Source organism: Sinohyriopsis cumingii, chromosome 11 (assembly GCF_028554795.1).
Source record: "Sinohyriopsis cumingii isolate HCF-2022 chromosome 11, ASM2855479v2, whole genome shotgun sequence".
NCBI classification, from domain to species: domain Eukaryota; kingdom Metazoa; phylum Mollusca; class Bivalvia; order Unionida; family Unionidae; genus Sinohyriopsis; species Sinohyriopsis cumingii.
In genome coordinates, this window is record NC_142971.1 from 96,928,117 (window position 1) to 96,945,385 (window position 17,269).

At 34.5% G+C, this 17,269-nt stretch overlaps 1 protein-coding gene across 1 annotated transcript in view; it reads right to left on the minus strand.

The window, feature by feature from the left end:
* Positions 1-4,202: 4,202 nt before the first annotated feature.
* The window catches only part of LOC149789075 (hepatocyte growth factor receptor-like), an 83,940-nt gene continuing 70,873 nt past the window's right edge, over positions 4,203-17,269 (minus strand). Inside the window, exons 17-20 of the mRNA XM_089975257.1 lie at positions 17,144-17,253; positions 16,546-16,708; positions 16,026-16,162; positions 4,203-8,653 (exon numbers count right to left, since the gene is read on the minus strand). Of these exons, the coding sequence (XP_089831383.1) occupies positions 8,458-8,653; positions 16,026-16,162; positions 16,546-16,708; positions 17,144-17,253 (606 nt within the window). The 3' untranslated portion in view covers positions 4,203-8,457. The remainder of the gene's footprint in view (positions 8,654-16,025; positions 16,163-16,545; positions 16,709-17,143; positions 17,254-17,269) is intronic.

Here is a 17,269-nt window from a genome sequence, read left to right on the forward strand (position 1 = left end):
AGAAAGACCCAGTCGGCGACTCTCCGACCCAGTCCACGAATCTGCGACCATGTCAGCGACGCAGTCGACAACTCTGCGACACAGTCAGTGTCTATACAACCAGAGGAAGACTCAGTCGGCGACTCTGCGACCAAGTCTGCGATACAGTCGCCGACACTGTGCGGGACACCGTCAACGACACTGCGACCAGAGGAAAACCCAGCCGGCGATTCGGTGACCTAGTCTGCGACACAGTCGGCGATTCAGCGACCCAGACGACGACCTAGTGACTCAGTCAATGATACGGTCGGCAACCACAGGACACCCAGTCACTCCAACTACAAAGATCTATCCTAAAGAACCTGAGATAGCTAGACTCGGAATATTGTAGCCGATTAAGTTTCCGCTACAGTATTATTTGTTACATAGTTTAGTTTGTTAGTGAACAAGACGGACGTTTCGGAACATACTCGTCTCTCTCCTATGCGAGTTGATGACGAAGCAACACCTCTCTAGATATGTTAAACAAGATTTTTATAAGTTGATAGATATTGAAAAAAGCACTCTATGACGTTTCAACAATCAGTCACATACGTGGACTTTAAATTTTAAGTCATTTGGTTTCAATAGTCTGAAACTATTGCTTACGCTGTTGTTAGTTACCATCTAAGTCGTTGTGATCTCAAAGAAACTTTTATGATACAATGGGGCAGTTCAGTTTAGTAATTAGGACATCATAACACTTTTGATATTCAGTTCGAATGATGTGAGATTTCAATGTCGACCGATCATAAAAAGGTTTTCATATGTAACGTCGTGTTTGACTGGTTGAAAATGAAAGCTCAAGCTCTGCATTTTATGACCTTTAGGTCTGGTGTCTCCGTCATAAGAACTCGTGTTCGTGGTTTTTCAATAGGCCCAATTAGTATGGTAAAAGGCAACTAACGAGGCCAAGAACTGCTATGTTTAGTGATTAGAGTGTCCGACTCCTGACTGAAATGATGTAGATTCAAATCCTACCATTGAATCAGACCGAGACGATTACTGTGGCACGTACTGTGGCAATGCACTTTTGTCCGATTGGTTCGGCACTAAATAACCTTTTTATGTTGATGTAACATAACACACCAAAGTCCCACCCAGATTTACCATAAAACGTTATTCAACACTTCGATAAATAAGCACTACTACATACTGGGATATCTAAATGTATTAATGCAGTCATTTGATTGGTCAGAATACTCTGAAGTACGATTCAGAGTAAAGTGTTATGACGGAGGACTTGGCAGTTTCCTACTGACATGTATGTCTCGTGGCATGTCTTCATGTGAATCCGTTTGATCAATGAAGACACACGGAACTTGTGTGACGTGGGTATAAAGTGTACCTGTCCGAAGAGCATCCATTATGAGCAAACGCTAAGGGTCTTAATAACGGACATTGTCACTAATATCGTGTTTTGTATCAATCAAAATACATCTTTGATAAGTTTTTTTCTCTGCCTCAGTTGATGTAAAAATATTTAAATATGTAGAAAAAGGGAATAAATTTTAACAATGGTTGTTATTTGGAAATAGTGTAAAAGTCGCAGGCTAGTTTTACGTAGTGTACAAATGGCAGGTTAGTTAGACATAACACAGGAGAGATTTGTTAGCTGGACCGAGTATAAAAGTGGCAGGCTAAGTATACATATTGTAGATTTTGCATAACAGACACAATGAAAAAGTGGCTGGCTAGTTGAACATAGTGTAAAAGTGGCAGGATAGTTGGACGTAGTATATAAGTGGGAGGTTAGTTGATTGTAATATAGAAGTGGTGGGTTAGCTGGATGTAATGTAGAGTAGCTGGATAGTTAGACACGGTGTAAAAGTGGAAGTTGAGCTGGACAGTATTGAAGTGGCAGTAAATGTAGAAGTCAGGTTAGTTAGATACAGTGTAGAAGTGACAGGTTAGTTAGATACAGTGTATAAGTGACAAGTTAGATACAACGTAGAAGTGAAAGGTTAGTTAGATACATTGTAGAAGTGACAGGTTAACGACAATGTAGAAGTGGCATATTAGTTAGATACAGTGTAGAAGTGACAGGTTAGTTAGATACAACGTAGAAGTGACAGGTTAGTTAGATACAACGTAGAAGTCACATGTTAGATATAATGTAGAAGTGACAGGTTAGTTAGATACAACGTAGAAGTGACAGGTTAGTTAAATACAGTGTAGAAGTGACAGGTTAGTTAGATACAACGTAGAAGTGACAAGTTAGTTAGATACAGTGTATAAGTGACAGGTTAGTTAGAGACAATGTAGAAGTGGCAGGATATTTAGATACAACGTAAAAGTGACAGGTTAGTTGTAGTGCAGAAGTGGTAGATTAGTTAGACACAATGAAGAAGTGGAAGCAGCGGTCTAGTTAGATACATTGCACTTGCATGAGGCATACTTTCAACTTCAACCAAAATATCCGTAGATGATTTAGGTGACATTTTACATTGTATTATTTAATATGGAAGACGTTTGTACGTGTTTCGTATATTACATTAATGAAATGGACTTTTTTCAAATAAGCATTTTAATTTCTGACATATCTATTCATCTCCTCCATAAGAAACACATTTCCAGTTACACCAAATAATAGCTGAATTAAACCATCACGGTCTTGAATTGAGTTCTATTACTCAAAGATATTTTAGAGTCAAACTAGATGACAAAGCATCACCAATTATCTACAGGTTAGATCCCTCGGCAAACCACTGAGTATAACCGTACGAACAGTCCATTACGGAAGTTGTTGTGTTGTTAAATGGTGAACACAACAGTGGTGTGAAGACATTACGTGTTCGATGCCAAAATATTTAAAATTAAGTAACTTTTCTCCTGAAAGTATGATTATATATTTTGTGAGACTTTTTAACAGTTTTGTGTGTAATTGGAACTCTAAAAAAAGGGACCAAGGACTTTTCAGTTCGAATTATGTACAAGACAGGAGTATACAACTCTGCCAATTTTCAAACTATTAAAGATTATTTGTATACTATACTTATATAAATATGTGAGAGACAAATAATAAAATGAATCCCAAATTTTCATCCATCCACTTCTATCTTTCTGTACTGTTTGTTGATGTTGATAAATAACGTTCACTGCCCTTTCTGTGCTAATAACTGTATATATCGTTGATATGAAAGTAATGCACACTTTAATAGTATATTAATATTATTTTCTAGCACATACAATATAATGTCTCTGAAATATATTATTTCTTGAAGTATAAAACGAATGAACTTCATCATATAAATACACAAAAACATAACTAACATCCAATTTATATTTTTAAGTATTTTGAAAGTATTCGTGTTGAAGAATATAATGATTTTCAAGACTAATTACTTTCATCTTATCATTTCACGTCAACATTCAGGTCAAAGCGCTATAACGTATACATATTATAGTATATATCGATCTCTTGCGACATAATCATAATATTGAACGCTACCGGATGAATAATGGTCATTCCCACGGATTTTAAACAGTTATGTTCCGAAATGTACCTTTGACTGATTTCCAATATTTACAAGGACGCTCTGCGGAAATGATAGTAGGCCTATCAAAACAAAATATGGTACCATTCATTCTTAAGTTAAATATTCAGTGTGCAAATTAGAACTTCGAATATGTGCTTCAAAGACGGGCAATGAGGTATAGATATTCTTTGAAACAGAAAATGTCGGACCGGCAGTTAATTATGGTTATTCTCTGAAATAGATTGTGTTAGACCTACGCTGACAATCAGTTATACTTTTTATTGAAACAAATTGTGTTAGACCGGCAAACAATTATATTTATTATTGAAACAAATTGTGTTAGACCGGCAATCAATTGTAGTTATTGTCTGAAACAGATAATGTCAGGCATATGCTGAACGAATGGACCTCCGTCGAAAATCAGCGTTTCAATACATCGATTGCTTAATACATACATTGAAAATGGCCGTTCTCTGTGCACTTTCATGATCTGTCTTCCGCTGTTCATGAGGCACAACAGGCGTCTTCTTCAAAGAACCACCTAGTTCTCTCAAAGGGGCAATGAAGTAACGCAAAATAAAAAAATAAACAATGGGCAGTCTGGTAATTTAAAGGCATTGTTGCAGTTTAATGGCTCAATATTGTAAATTGAGCAAATAAAATAAAATATTTCAATTTCATAAAGATGACAGATGAACTTGCAACTGGGTATGAAATAAATTTATTTTTTCAAAACGACATCTTTACATCCATGAATATGTCTGTGATAGAGAATATTAAAAATAGTAGATAAAAAATCAACGACGATCAAAGGTAATGATAACTTTATTGCTGGGATGCATGCCGTCAAAGGGTACCACGGCTGACTCTTGTCAGGTTAGGGATGCTTCTCGAAGTTTGGGATGCTTTGCGTTCTTTAATCTCTCCTCTTTGTATTTATTAGTCCTGCAGTTGCTGAATATTCACCATATGCTAGTTTATAAAACGGGCATGTCTGCGTTTTCATCCTATTCATCCAAACATGCGTATGTTTCTTTGCTCGTCTTTCTATCCGACAAATGTTTAGATTGATGATCAGGATTTAATACACATTTTCCACAAGTCTTATGCAGGTATAACCCATCTCCTGTTTCAACCTCTGTTTCAGTTGTTCATTATATATCCGCTACTCCTCCATAAACACTATTTAATAGTTCTGCATCATTATCCTAACCGATGCGTTTCTTTGGATAAAATAAAGATAGATCCAAAAGCTGGATAAAACATATAATTTTAGTTTTCATTATGTTTGCTACTTATTACTGTGTTATTTCAACTTTACAAATATCTATACAACAATAGGCAATAAATTGAATTGCCTAACTATGAAAGAAAGATCACATAAAAGTGAAAATGGGTATCATATTAACTGTCACAGTATGTTAGCTTGCACAAAACGTATAACATGTTAATTGATTAATTAAAAATACTTTTTTGCTTTTTTTCCCATTGTCATCAGCTAGGCGGATTCCACTGGACACGGTGATATCATGTATCCATATATCGTATCAGTAGCTATGTTTCTAATGATTCGCGTGGCTTAGCTGAATTTAGGGATACATCCTATATTTTTATTACTATCATAAACTGGTGCTTTGTAAAGAAACCAGCCACTGCCTCGGTAAAGCGTAAACAATTCACCAGAAGTAAATACAGCACAGAATATTTAACTCTTAAACAAAACGAAATTTGTCCATTTTCTGGTTGAGTTAAAAAATATGTATATTATGATGAGACAAAGACAGCTCTGCTGTTTTAATAACAGATATTAAATGTAACAAATATATACAATCACATACAAGCAATTCAAAAATAAATAAAATGTAACTAAAGCAACGATCACAGCTTGTACAATATAAACAATGCCTAGAATAAAAAAATTACATTCAAAATAAATATATAAAACAAGATCATCTAGTGGGGCTGAGATCACTCAACTGGCTTAAGTCGGATCAATAGCCAAATGTAAAAATTACTTGTTCTAGTAATTTGGTCATCAAATTCATTTGTGCTTCAAATTCTGTTGACTACTTTTGGAGCTTGAAGTTATCACAAAGCGGTTCTCTGTGTAGTATTTGCAGCCTTATTTGATGGCTAATTGGATTCATTTGTACGAAATTGAAAGGCATTCATATTTCACGATTCTTTCTTTCAAATGTAGTCAACTCATTTTCATCGCTTTTGAAAAACAAAATTAATTTAAAACTCGGCAGTCGGTTTTCCTATTTTCTGAAACAAACATACTGGAAAGCTGATTGGTGTCATTTGTAAATACTTGAGATACTTTCTGTGTGTGTGTGTGTGTGTGTGTGTGTGTGTGTGTGTGTGTTACCTGGATTTTTGACGTAGCCTTAACAATTTTCAGTGATATCGCTAAGATGTCTGCATTGTGGAAGTTTTTAGTTATGTCTAGCACTGAGGCATCATTTCGCAGATATGTGGCATAATGTTCCACCATTATCATGACACCAGTCCTAACACTAACGTCTTAATGCTGACGCCAAGCGAGGCAGCTGCTAGTGCCATTTTATAAGTCTTTGGTATGACTCGGCTGGGGTTCGAACCAGCAACCTCCTGCATTTGAGGCGGACGCTCTAACTACATGAAAACCGGAGCGGTTTTGAGAATTACTTTCTGTAAAATTGGGTCAAATTCTATTTAGAAGTCAGGGTATTCCTCCTCTTTTAGAAGCCGTTTAACATTTATTTCTTTTTTTATTTTATGATCGACATAATTTTGTAAAGGGCTACGGTACTATTTGCCAAACCTGGTAATATCATGTTAAGTGCTTTTTAGAAGTCGTTTAATATTTTTTTTTGCTTTTTAATGATAGCGGCCGGCAGATAGGTATACAGTTTAAGATGCTTATCTTAAATTTAGTCAAATTTCCTTTGGCGATTTTGAAGTTATTTAAACGTTTTATATGTTTTTAATAACAGTGGCTATATGGACGTTTGGTCGACATCATCAATACAAAGTTAAAAGGCCTTTATGCCAGGCTGCATTCTTTAAACTTTGAATTATATTGAGTTAAAAACGCTGCAGTGGTTTCTGAGAAGACATTGAACTAGGAAATATGGACGTACGAAGGACGCAAAGCTGTGCATAACCATTTTTCACCTACCTCAAAACTTAGAACGTGTACAGATATGACAGTCATTAACAATCACAATCGATGAAGTGATGCCTCTTGCATTTTTGAAGGCCCATTATTCATATAAGGGAGACAATATGTCACTGACCTGTTCTCCACCTTATTCATATGAGGGCGACATTATTGTCAATGACCTGCTATCGACATGTAAGACTTAAAGTTTGACAAATTGGTTGAAAGGAAAGGATTCTAAAAGATGTCATAAATCGAAATCAAAACATTGAAATCATTATGCGTTCCATATTCGCAATCCTATCAGAGAAGGTTTCTAGGCGGAAAATAAGATGCGAAGAAGCGCATTAAATAACAAGCTTAAAATATCCCTGTACATCATTTGCAATGTTAATTAGCAGTAACACCCATTACTACTCTTATTCTAGAATTGGTTCCATCTTAGGGTCATTCTCGACTTCACCCGAGAAAAAGAAATCGTCCTAAGAAAAGATATACAAAATAAAATATCGGTACGTAATTTAGTTAGTCGGAAATAACTGGGTGGCAAATATTAAATAGAATGATACTTCATGAAAACATGCAATATTTGAGCAAATGAGAAAGCGTTAACAAAAATGATTTTGTCTTCCGGCAACTTATCGCCTGTTTTTGTCACATTTATTATATTTTTACACATAATTCAAAATCTGTCGTGACATAAACTTCCGAATTTTTTCTGCCGGCTTTGGCAATAATGTGCGTTTTGTCAGGCATGGCTCTTTGTATCATTTATAATGATGTACCAAACATGTATAACTCATCCAAAGATTTAGACAGAAGGAAAAAAATAGGCCGAAATTTCAATTAACTTTAAAGATGCCTGTATCATAAAGCCTTGGAAAAATGTTATTTCAAAAAAAAAAACTAAAATGTGCCTGGAAATAAATGTCGGTGAAGGTGAATAGTCAATAGACCTTAGATTTAAATACAGTAAACATTTTTACAAACAACATTGTTATTATGTGAGCATAAGATCGTTATGGTACGTTGTCATGAATGGAAAAAAGAAACTAATGAAGCATGCAGTTGTTTCTTTTTTTACCATTGTAAATGATCAATGCGTATCGTCGTTTAAACCATTTAAATGTATTTGCCGTTTTGTTTTTTAATCTATCAAGCGAGGAGAAACCACAACAAAATGGTAAAGGGTTTGAACAGCTCTGATATTAGTGATTGCGCTCTCGTAATGAACTATCGAGCGGCAATGCCATGTGAATAATGTTTTCCTATTCTGGAAAAAGGTCAATAATCTCCCTCCCAATACCTCTACTCTCTAAATGATTTCATATAATCATGCCAGTCAATCTATCTTGGCATCGGCTAATGAAATGGTCTTTGACCAATACAATGTGACACCGTCTAATCACATGAACTTCGACAAATACAATCGGCTGATCCTATGACATTTGACCAATCCAATGTGCCATCGTCTAATTAGATGAACTTTGAAAAATATAAGCACTATCTACTTGTGGCTGGCGTAAGTAATTATATGACGTAACACTACTGGTCCGATTGTAATGGGGTAAGTAATTATATGACATAACATCACTGGTCCGATTGTGGTGTTTTGTCCCATAAATAGGACCGAAATACATGAAATATATAATCACGCTGAGCATACACAACTCAACACATTGCAGATGTAACGTGCTAAATTGTCAGATCTTACAAGTTTTTTAAATCAGCAAGTCTGGAAAATTTGATTAATTTAAGCAGGAGACAAAACTCTTATCCAACTGATCGTGGGTTGGGTCAGAACACAATATACATCTATTTCTTGAATTCCACGCTAAGTTCCCTGCAGATTCCAGTATTAACATACGTTGTCTCAGGATTTGAAATACTCCCTTTTCTACAGCTTCGTTCGACCAGCCTTTGTACCATGTCTGGTATTTCATAAGAAAGAATGCCGAATGTGGGCCGCTCACTTGGTTCCCAGCTCCAACACCTCAGCATTAACTGGTACCTGTAATACATAATTAATAGTTAGATAATCTACGAAATTTATTAAATCTGTTTAATGTTAAAATGTGCCATCAATATTTAACGGCTTTCATAAGTTTCATACATCAGTACAGACATTCTGTAGAAAAGTAATGCAAGTAGAGGGTCAACTATTTCGTAGAAAGATAACAAGAAGATTACTGACAGACCAAGCTTGTGACTTCAAAAGAATTTTACCCCAGAAAACCTCGAAATATCAAAATCAAACAAAGCAAAATAATGTTGTTTTTCTTTTCTTCATAGCACACAAATGCGCCTCAATCACGTCTTTTTCTATAAGAGAGTGTTAACCTCAGAGAACATACACGACAAGTAGACGACTGGTGAGAGCACGGGGCCATAGGGGACTTTAAAATGGGGAAGACTTCGCAGATCACGGTCCACACAATACACAAGACAAAGATTATTGACATATTAATTAAATACCAGCTTTCTCATTAGCCATCAACTAATTGTTTGATGACTTTCCTTGCTACTGCATAGAAACAAAAAAGGCCATTAAAGGCGAGGTCACTTCCTCGATTATTACTTTGTTTAGTATGGTAGTCCGTAAGCGCACAGTACTTTACTAGTGAATTACTACCTTACTAACGTAACATTTTAAACATTACGTCTGAGATAAATGGAGATGATGTAATGTTCCAATTGTTTTGCCTCAGAATAGCTCATTCCAACAGGATTTAAATAATAATAGTAAAGACACAGAAAAATACAATCATGTTATGATATTGTCAACCAAGCAAAACAACCGGTGTAGCTATGAAATGAGTGAAAATATGTCATTGTTTATTATGTGCCTAATTTAAACGAATGATTGACTGATTAATTTAACTTTCAGCTACTTTCCTTTATTTTGGTAATATGTACAAGAGAAACGTTCCCAACAAAATCAACAAGACTGGCAAGTTATGCAAAACAAAATGTGTGTGTGTGTGTGTGTGTGTGTGATTATTCAAACACCGTCAGCATTCGTAAAAAAGATGAAATCAGATACATTAAACCTCAGCGAGTACATGTCATATAACTGAGAATGAATTTTCTTTTTAAAAAACAACAACAAAAAACAACTTTTAAAAAAACAATCTTCACGCCCATGACCGCGTAGCAGGCAAATTCAGAGTCCAGTCCATAAAGACTCTAGTTAAATTGTTAAGAAACTTAAAATAGATCTCACAAGTCATTCCTAATTTACTAGGTCATGACATCCATCTTTTCATCAAGATATTTTTAAAAATGACCCAGATAATGAAATAACAATGTAAGCCAACAACGATGTAAAACGTTTTCCATTCAGCAAGAATTTCATTGTGGATAGGTGCACCACACCACACCACACCCACACTTTATATGTCAGAGCAATTCAGATGAGTGAGTGACGAACAGATTGTGGTTTAAGAAAAGCGTTGTCAGCTTCACGTATGCTAGTGACGCTGGATGAGTTTTAAAAGAGGCTTTGGTGATACCAACACATTTTTATTACCATATCAGGAACCACCCCTTTGCTCCAAGGATGCTTGTTCCAGACAAAAATGATCTATCCCCTTTTAAAAGAATTTGATAAATTATTACAATGGTGTAACAAAAATAGCTATTATTACAACTAAATTATTACAATGATACAACAAAAACAGCTTGATTATTACAATGGTGTAACAAAAATAACTATTTTTGCAACTAAATTATTACAATGGTGTAACACCTGCTATTATTACAGCGATTACACTGGTGTAAAAATAACTGTTATAATTACATCTAATTATTACAGTGGTGTATCAATAACAGTTATTACTACACTTAATTATTACAATGGTGCAAGAAAAACAGCTATTATTACATCTAATTATTACAATGGTGTATCATTAACAGTTATTACTAGACTTAATTATTACGATGGTGTAAGAAAAACATTATTACATCTAATTATTACAATGGTGTAATAATGACAGTTATTATTGCATATAATTATTACAAAGGTGTAAGAAAAATACCTATTATTACAACAATTTAAATGATTATATCAATATTTGCTTTCTCTTTACCAATAACAAGTAATATTTTCCTACTACCACACCTTTTATATAACACCTCCACTTATTCCAACAAATCCACCTGCGTAAACTACGCCAAACGGTGAATCATTGTTTTGACAAAACCAAAAAATGCATAAAAACCTTAGTCTCGTCTCTTAATTAGTTCAAGTTTGCATGACCTGCAAGTTTTAATTTGTCATTTTTTAATGCGAGCTTATTTACCATATATGTCACATACGATAAACTTGTTTTAGTTCAAACTAAAATGTCATATTGCTTGAAAATTCTCTATTTGTTGTTCTTTCACCATTTATGTTTACAGAATAAAGGATTTATTATATCCCTTACATTTCATGAGTACCGACTTCGTTCCTCGCATACCTTTAATCTTCAAAGTCTATTCAGCATTGCATGCTCAACGTGTAGGTCATATATCAATGACTCATAACATATACCATCTAAATCTTCTCCTTTGAAGCCTTCCAATTGTAAATCCCCTAGTATGCCTTGCCTGATTTTGAATATTTCCTCAGCAAAAATCTAAAAAGGTATCCATTTGAAAATATTATGTGAAGTTTTGAAATTCTGACTGGTTACATTAATTTAAACTACTGATCAGGTTTTTCTTGGCTCACTTAATGAAAGATATATATATTGATTATGTTTGTGAGAGTGATTGCATCACTCATTTAGCTTTGGTAAAATGTCATTTTATTGTCTGGTTTAGTTTTAAGTAGCGTGTTTCTAGATTCTAGTCTTCGGAGTTTTAATAAACCTTTCAGATACATTTGTTTTTAATCTGCATAGGTTGAAACGTACTTTTTAGTTTGCTTTCCCATCAAATTCCTAACTCTATTGTTGTGAATTATTTCCCTTGTCCAACAGTATGTATAGTATCAGGCTGTATCTCTTTGAAAATGTCTGTATGTCAGTGAAAGTGTCGTTTATGCACTCAGCCCTGTTTGTTTTTGCTCTTTCAGACCAGGCGTATTTTGAAGAAAAAATATCTATCATCGTAAAGACGTATTTGCAATATCCATAATGTCTGATTGAGACAGGTCATCCATCTGAGCATTATAGACCCGTCTGTAGGGAAATTTTTCAGCTTGCTTGTTCAGTGGATATGTACGTAATTGGGGTAATCGTTCTTTCAATAATTACAATTGGTAATGTTTTATTTTGCTATAACCTTCCCAGAAGCCATTGAGGTTTGTGTAAACAATTAGACTTTAATGACCATATTACATATATTCTAATTGATTGTCTTGCCCTGCGTAAGTCTACGACTTGAGCCATTTATAACGGAATGAAAGCATGCCATTTATAACGGAATGAAAGCATGCCATTTATAACGGAATGAAAGTATGCCATTCATTTATAACAGGATGAAAGCATGCCATTTATAACGGAATGAAAGCATGCCATTTATAACGGAATGAAAGCATGCCATTTATAACAGGATGAAAGCATGCCATTTATAACGGAATGAAAGCATGCCATTTATAACGGAATGAAAGCATGCCATTTATAACAGGATGAAAGCATGCCATTTATAACGGAATGAAAGCATGCAAAAACATATTTTGATGTGGCTAACATAACATCCGTATAGAAATGGTACTTTTATTTTCAAAAATGTTCAATATTTGCTTCAATCCTGTAAAACATATGAATTAGCCTAGATGGAGGTCAAATTTGCCATTCATGTGGTTGATTAAAAAACAGCTACTTTACAAAGTGAGTCTCCTGTGCAGTTGGAATCTAGCTTTGTTTCCACAAATTCTACCTCTGCTAGTTAAGAATCGTTATAGATAGATTGACCTTGTAAATGTCATGTGATTGTTTAGTTGTGCCTTAAATACAGATGAACATAAATGCGTGCATTTGTGTATTTATCCACTTCAAAATCAAAATTCACACTGCACAGTTTGGCTCATCCTCCACTCCAGATTGTTGATTCCAATCTCTGTGTTGAAACATATATATCTTTATGTTTGAAATAGTTTGCTTTGCTTTATTTGTTCAACGGCGCTTTTAACACATTATTTGATTTATCCTGCCAATGAAGTGAGACAAGTATCTTTCCCAAGAATGATGAGGCAAAAGACCCGAGCAAATGAGGCAAGTTGACTTGAACGCTGTTTAGTATCACATCTAACTTGCAACAAACTTGAATCTCATGCAAACTTACAAACAAACACTCGTTATATTTTGATAGTAAGATTCTTGCTTATACGTTGGACTCTTGTGCTTTAGTAGTAAGTTAACGTCTAGTTTTGGACCAAATATTGATGTTGTTGTTGTTGTTGTGGGGTTTAACGCCATTTTTTCAGCACACGATAAGCTATGCATGGCGGCCAGCATTAATGATGGAGGAAGAACCCGGGAAAACCCTGGGAAAAACTACCGACCCAAGAGAAGCTACTGGCAAGCTTTCTCACATACCCACATTAGCCGAATCCGAGACTCGAACCTACGCAGACGGAGATAAGATGGCAGTGATCCGTAACGGAGAGCGCTTTGAAAAATACAGTACAAGCGGTAGTGGCTTCTATCTCTAAAGCGTCCTTTGTTTTTATCCAGTAGGAAGGAAAGTATTAAGGGACAATGGAAGAGTTGGTATTTGAATTAAAAGGACAATTATTTTTATTTTTATTTGGTATGCGTGGCCCAAACCCAAGCACACCAAATGGAGTGTACTATTTTAAATTTCACTAGTGGCTTTGTTACATCAGCCATCAACTAATTAAAAAAGTTCACAATGCTGCAGCCGATGATGGACGGGCGAATAACGTAAATGCAAAACATAATCAAAATCAATGAAACCTGGAATGTAAGTCACACTGACCTACTTTAGGATGAACGGCGTTGAACTCATCATTAGACATTTACACAAAAATGTTAAAGAACATGCAGCTACGCTCAAAACCTAAGGAAGGTGTGACAGACGGACAAAGTTACACAGTATGCCCTATTAACATTTGTGGTGTTGCAAAATAATAAAACGCATTTTCAATATATACATCGTCTTTGTTGTAACAATACTCATTTTGAATTATCAGACTTTCTAAACCGGTTAATTGAGCGGAGTTGTAAAATCATGTGTGAGATGATGATAAAAATGCATTCATATTTCACTGGCAGTTTTAGTTCTCCTGCAGTGATTTTCGTGCGTTAGAATTCTCAGGTAAATCTGAATCTGACTGAGATAATGGTTTTATAATCTAGGGATATTGTCCAACTAAGACCCATAATTTACATCTAAATCACATATCTCTTAAGTTGCAAATAATACTGCTATAGACTAGTCTACTTATCTTTTGAACACTACTGATAACAACATGGATATCACATATCTGTTTACATCACATGTATCTCTTAAATTGCTAGTGATAATGGTATGGTCATCGCATATCTATGTAATGACTGGTGATAACTGCATCACATGTATCTCTTAAATTGCTAGTGATAATGGTAAGATCATCGCATGTCTATGTAATGGCTGGTGATAACTGCATCACATGTATCTCTTAAATTGCTAGTGATAATGGTTTGATCATCGCATATCTATGTAATGGCTGGTGATAATTGCATCACATGTATCTCTTAAATTGCTAGTGATAATGGTATGATCATCGCATATCTATGTAATGGCTGGTGATAATTGCATCACATGTATCTCTGATAATGCTAGACACAATGACATCAGAAATAATACTCCGGTTCCTTGCTCCTGTGAAAATTGCTGCAAGTTTGTTAATTTTTAAGCTTTTGAGTGGATAAAAATATGATTTCTAAAAATCGATTTCCAAAAATATTAAAGTCTTTTCCTTTTCTTGAAAAGTTTTGAAATTTATGGACAATGAATTTAGGAGCTACAGAAGGAATAGACATAATGGGTTCCACCGAAGCTGTGGTGTTTTTCTGGAGATATATTTATATTTCTTATTATGTTATGTATATGTATATATTTGAATTCCTGGTACATGATTTTTTCTAATTTTTTTAATTTTTGTTCATGACCATACATTGCAGTGATTATCTTTAGCTAGATTTTGCCTTCTTAACTAGGTCTGTTTTTAGATTTTAGAGTATTTAGAGAAAAGAATTTACATAGGATCTATAAACAGGTGGTTATGTATGTTTTGCCAATTACTAATAATAATCTTAATAAGAAGACTTGTTGACGATTTTCGGATAATTTCTCATTGGCAAGTTGGTATTAGGACGGTTCTAGAAGAACTAAGTAATTTCCCATTGGATAAGCTAGGTTTTATCCATTGGAATTTATAAATATTTATTCAGTTGTATAATATGACACTTGAAGGTGGGTAGTGAAATATAGTCATAATAGAATGCGTATATAAGAGGAGAACTGAGCAATTAGATTCATACATATTTTGGAGTCATTCTTATTTCTTGTGTTCATGTAGTTTCATGAAGTCTGCAAACGTGTTTTATGTTGTACTTAGATATTATTTGAGACGAACAGCACGTGTTCGGACTGTTTAATTAAAATAGAAAGTGGTCATATTTTGTACTATCATATTATTCTGGAACTATTGCGAATTATTCAAAGGAGTTCTGGACAAGGCCATTTTGACAACGTCAGGACATTTCCGATTCTGAAATTTATACCAACATTTTCATTCATTTGCACATTAATACAACTCTCACAGTATCAGTTTGGATTTATTTCAAAGTACTGTAAATTCCTCTCTCATTTAATTTATAACTTTGATAATTAAATTAATTGTTAACTTGCTTAATTTTGTTACCTAATATATAGCTATAGAATAGTAACATGTATTCGATTGTTTGTTCTTTTGGTTCTTTGTGTTTTTTTTGCTTATATTTGGAATTTGTTTTTCTTGCTGGTTCTAGTGTCCAGATTCGTTTGAAGCACGTGACTTATAAGATTTATCTTCTCTGATTTCTCTTTAGCAGGTTTGATTATAATTTCAAACTTCGGGAACTGAGAAGGGGAGGTTTTCTTGAGTCATAAAAGGAAGAAAAGTACACATAAGAATATTGGAGTGGAAATAATGACGAACTGATTGATTCAGCAGCTGAATATTCATTTTTCCTAATTCTGCTTATTATGGTAACATAGTAATGGTCCAGAGAGAGAGAGAGAGAGAGAGAGAGAGAGAGAGAGATGGAGAAATGGGAGATGCCAAAAGACGTGCAGTGAACGCAAGAACGAGTTATACTTTCTCAGCCTGAAAAAAAACAAATATATATATATATATATATATATATATATATATATATATATATATATATATATATATATATACTTACAATTCATCTGGACAATAGTTTGGCTTATGCAATCTGCGGCCGTCTGTCAAGTATCTGAGCATATCCCAGTTGTCAACTCCAGGATATGGGTTAATTCCCCTCGTGATAACTTCCCAAACAACTATTCCGTAAGACCACTGCAAGCATAATGTCATGTTTTCGTCAATGTAGATCATTTTCATGGCAACGTGATGGTTTAATTATATGCATTTTCTTTTATGTTTTGTCCAGGGAATATTTCTTTTCTTTGAAATTAAAAGATTGGACGTAGTTTAAATTCGAATCTATAACACCGTATCAATGAAAAGGAAACAGTAGTTTAAATTCGAACCTGTAACACTGTGAAAAGGAAACAAATCCGACAAAACTTAGGAATGTTCATCATAATATGCAGATTCTCTTTCTCTGCCTAAAGTGAATCTTTTACGTTGTGCAAGAATCGGTATCTTAGAACAAAGAATGATGAATAAAGAAAAACAACAAGGATTGAGAGAGAGAGAGAGAGAGAGAGAGAACTTACAACATCAGACTGTACAGTGTAGACTCCACGCTCCAAACTTTCAGGCGCCATCCATTTGACTGGCAACTTTGTCTGCTTATTTTCGCAGCTATAATATTCTTTCTCATAAATGTCACGTGACAACCCGAAATCTGCGACCTTCACCTTAAGATTTTCATCCAACCTAGAATATACATTATCATGATATTTGAAAAGAATGATATGGCAAAGTATTTCGTATTTAATTTCTAAATTTTCTACCTTCCCTTAGCAGAAAAGAACATCTTCTATAACTCAATCCATGCCACAGATATCCTAACTGGTAAATTAAAGCATAACAATCAAAAAATGCATAACCATAGTTATAATGCAAACAAAAAGCTCATTCATTCTCTTTTCTTTTTTTGAAAATTACATAATAGGCCACTTTACTTCGATAACTAAAAATGGTGATCCAGATATGACACCAAAAGAAATTTAACAAATTACCTCGACAAACGAGATTTAATTCCATCGTTTCTATATTAGCGATCTATATAAGACACTAAATATATTTTAATTAAAAGATAGTCCGTCCTAATCAGAAAAAGATGCATTCCGTATGTATGTATGTAGGTACATGCAATTCCTGGCTGCCAAGTCCCTGTGCACGAACTTCAGTTCGGCCAAATAACACATGCCATTGGCAATGTCTGCACAGAACATCATCAAATCCTTCACCATGGGAACCTGCAAAGATTAATAA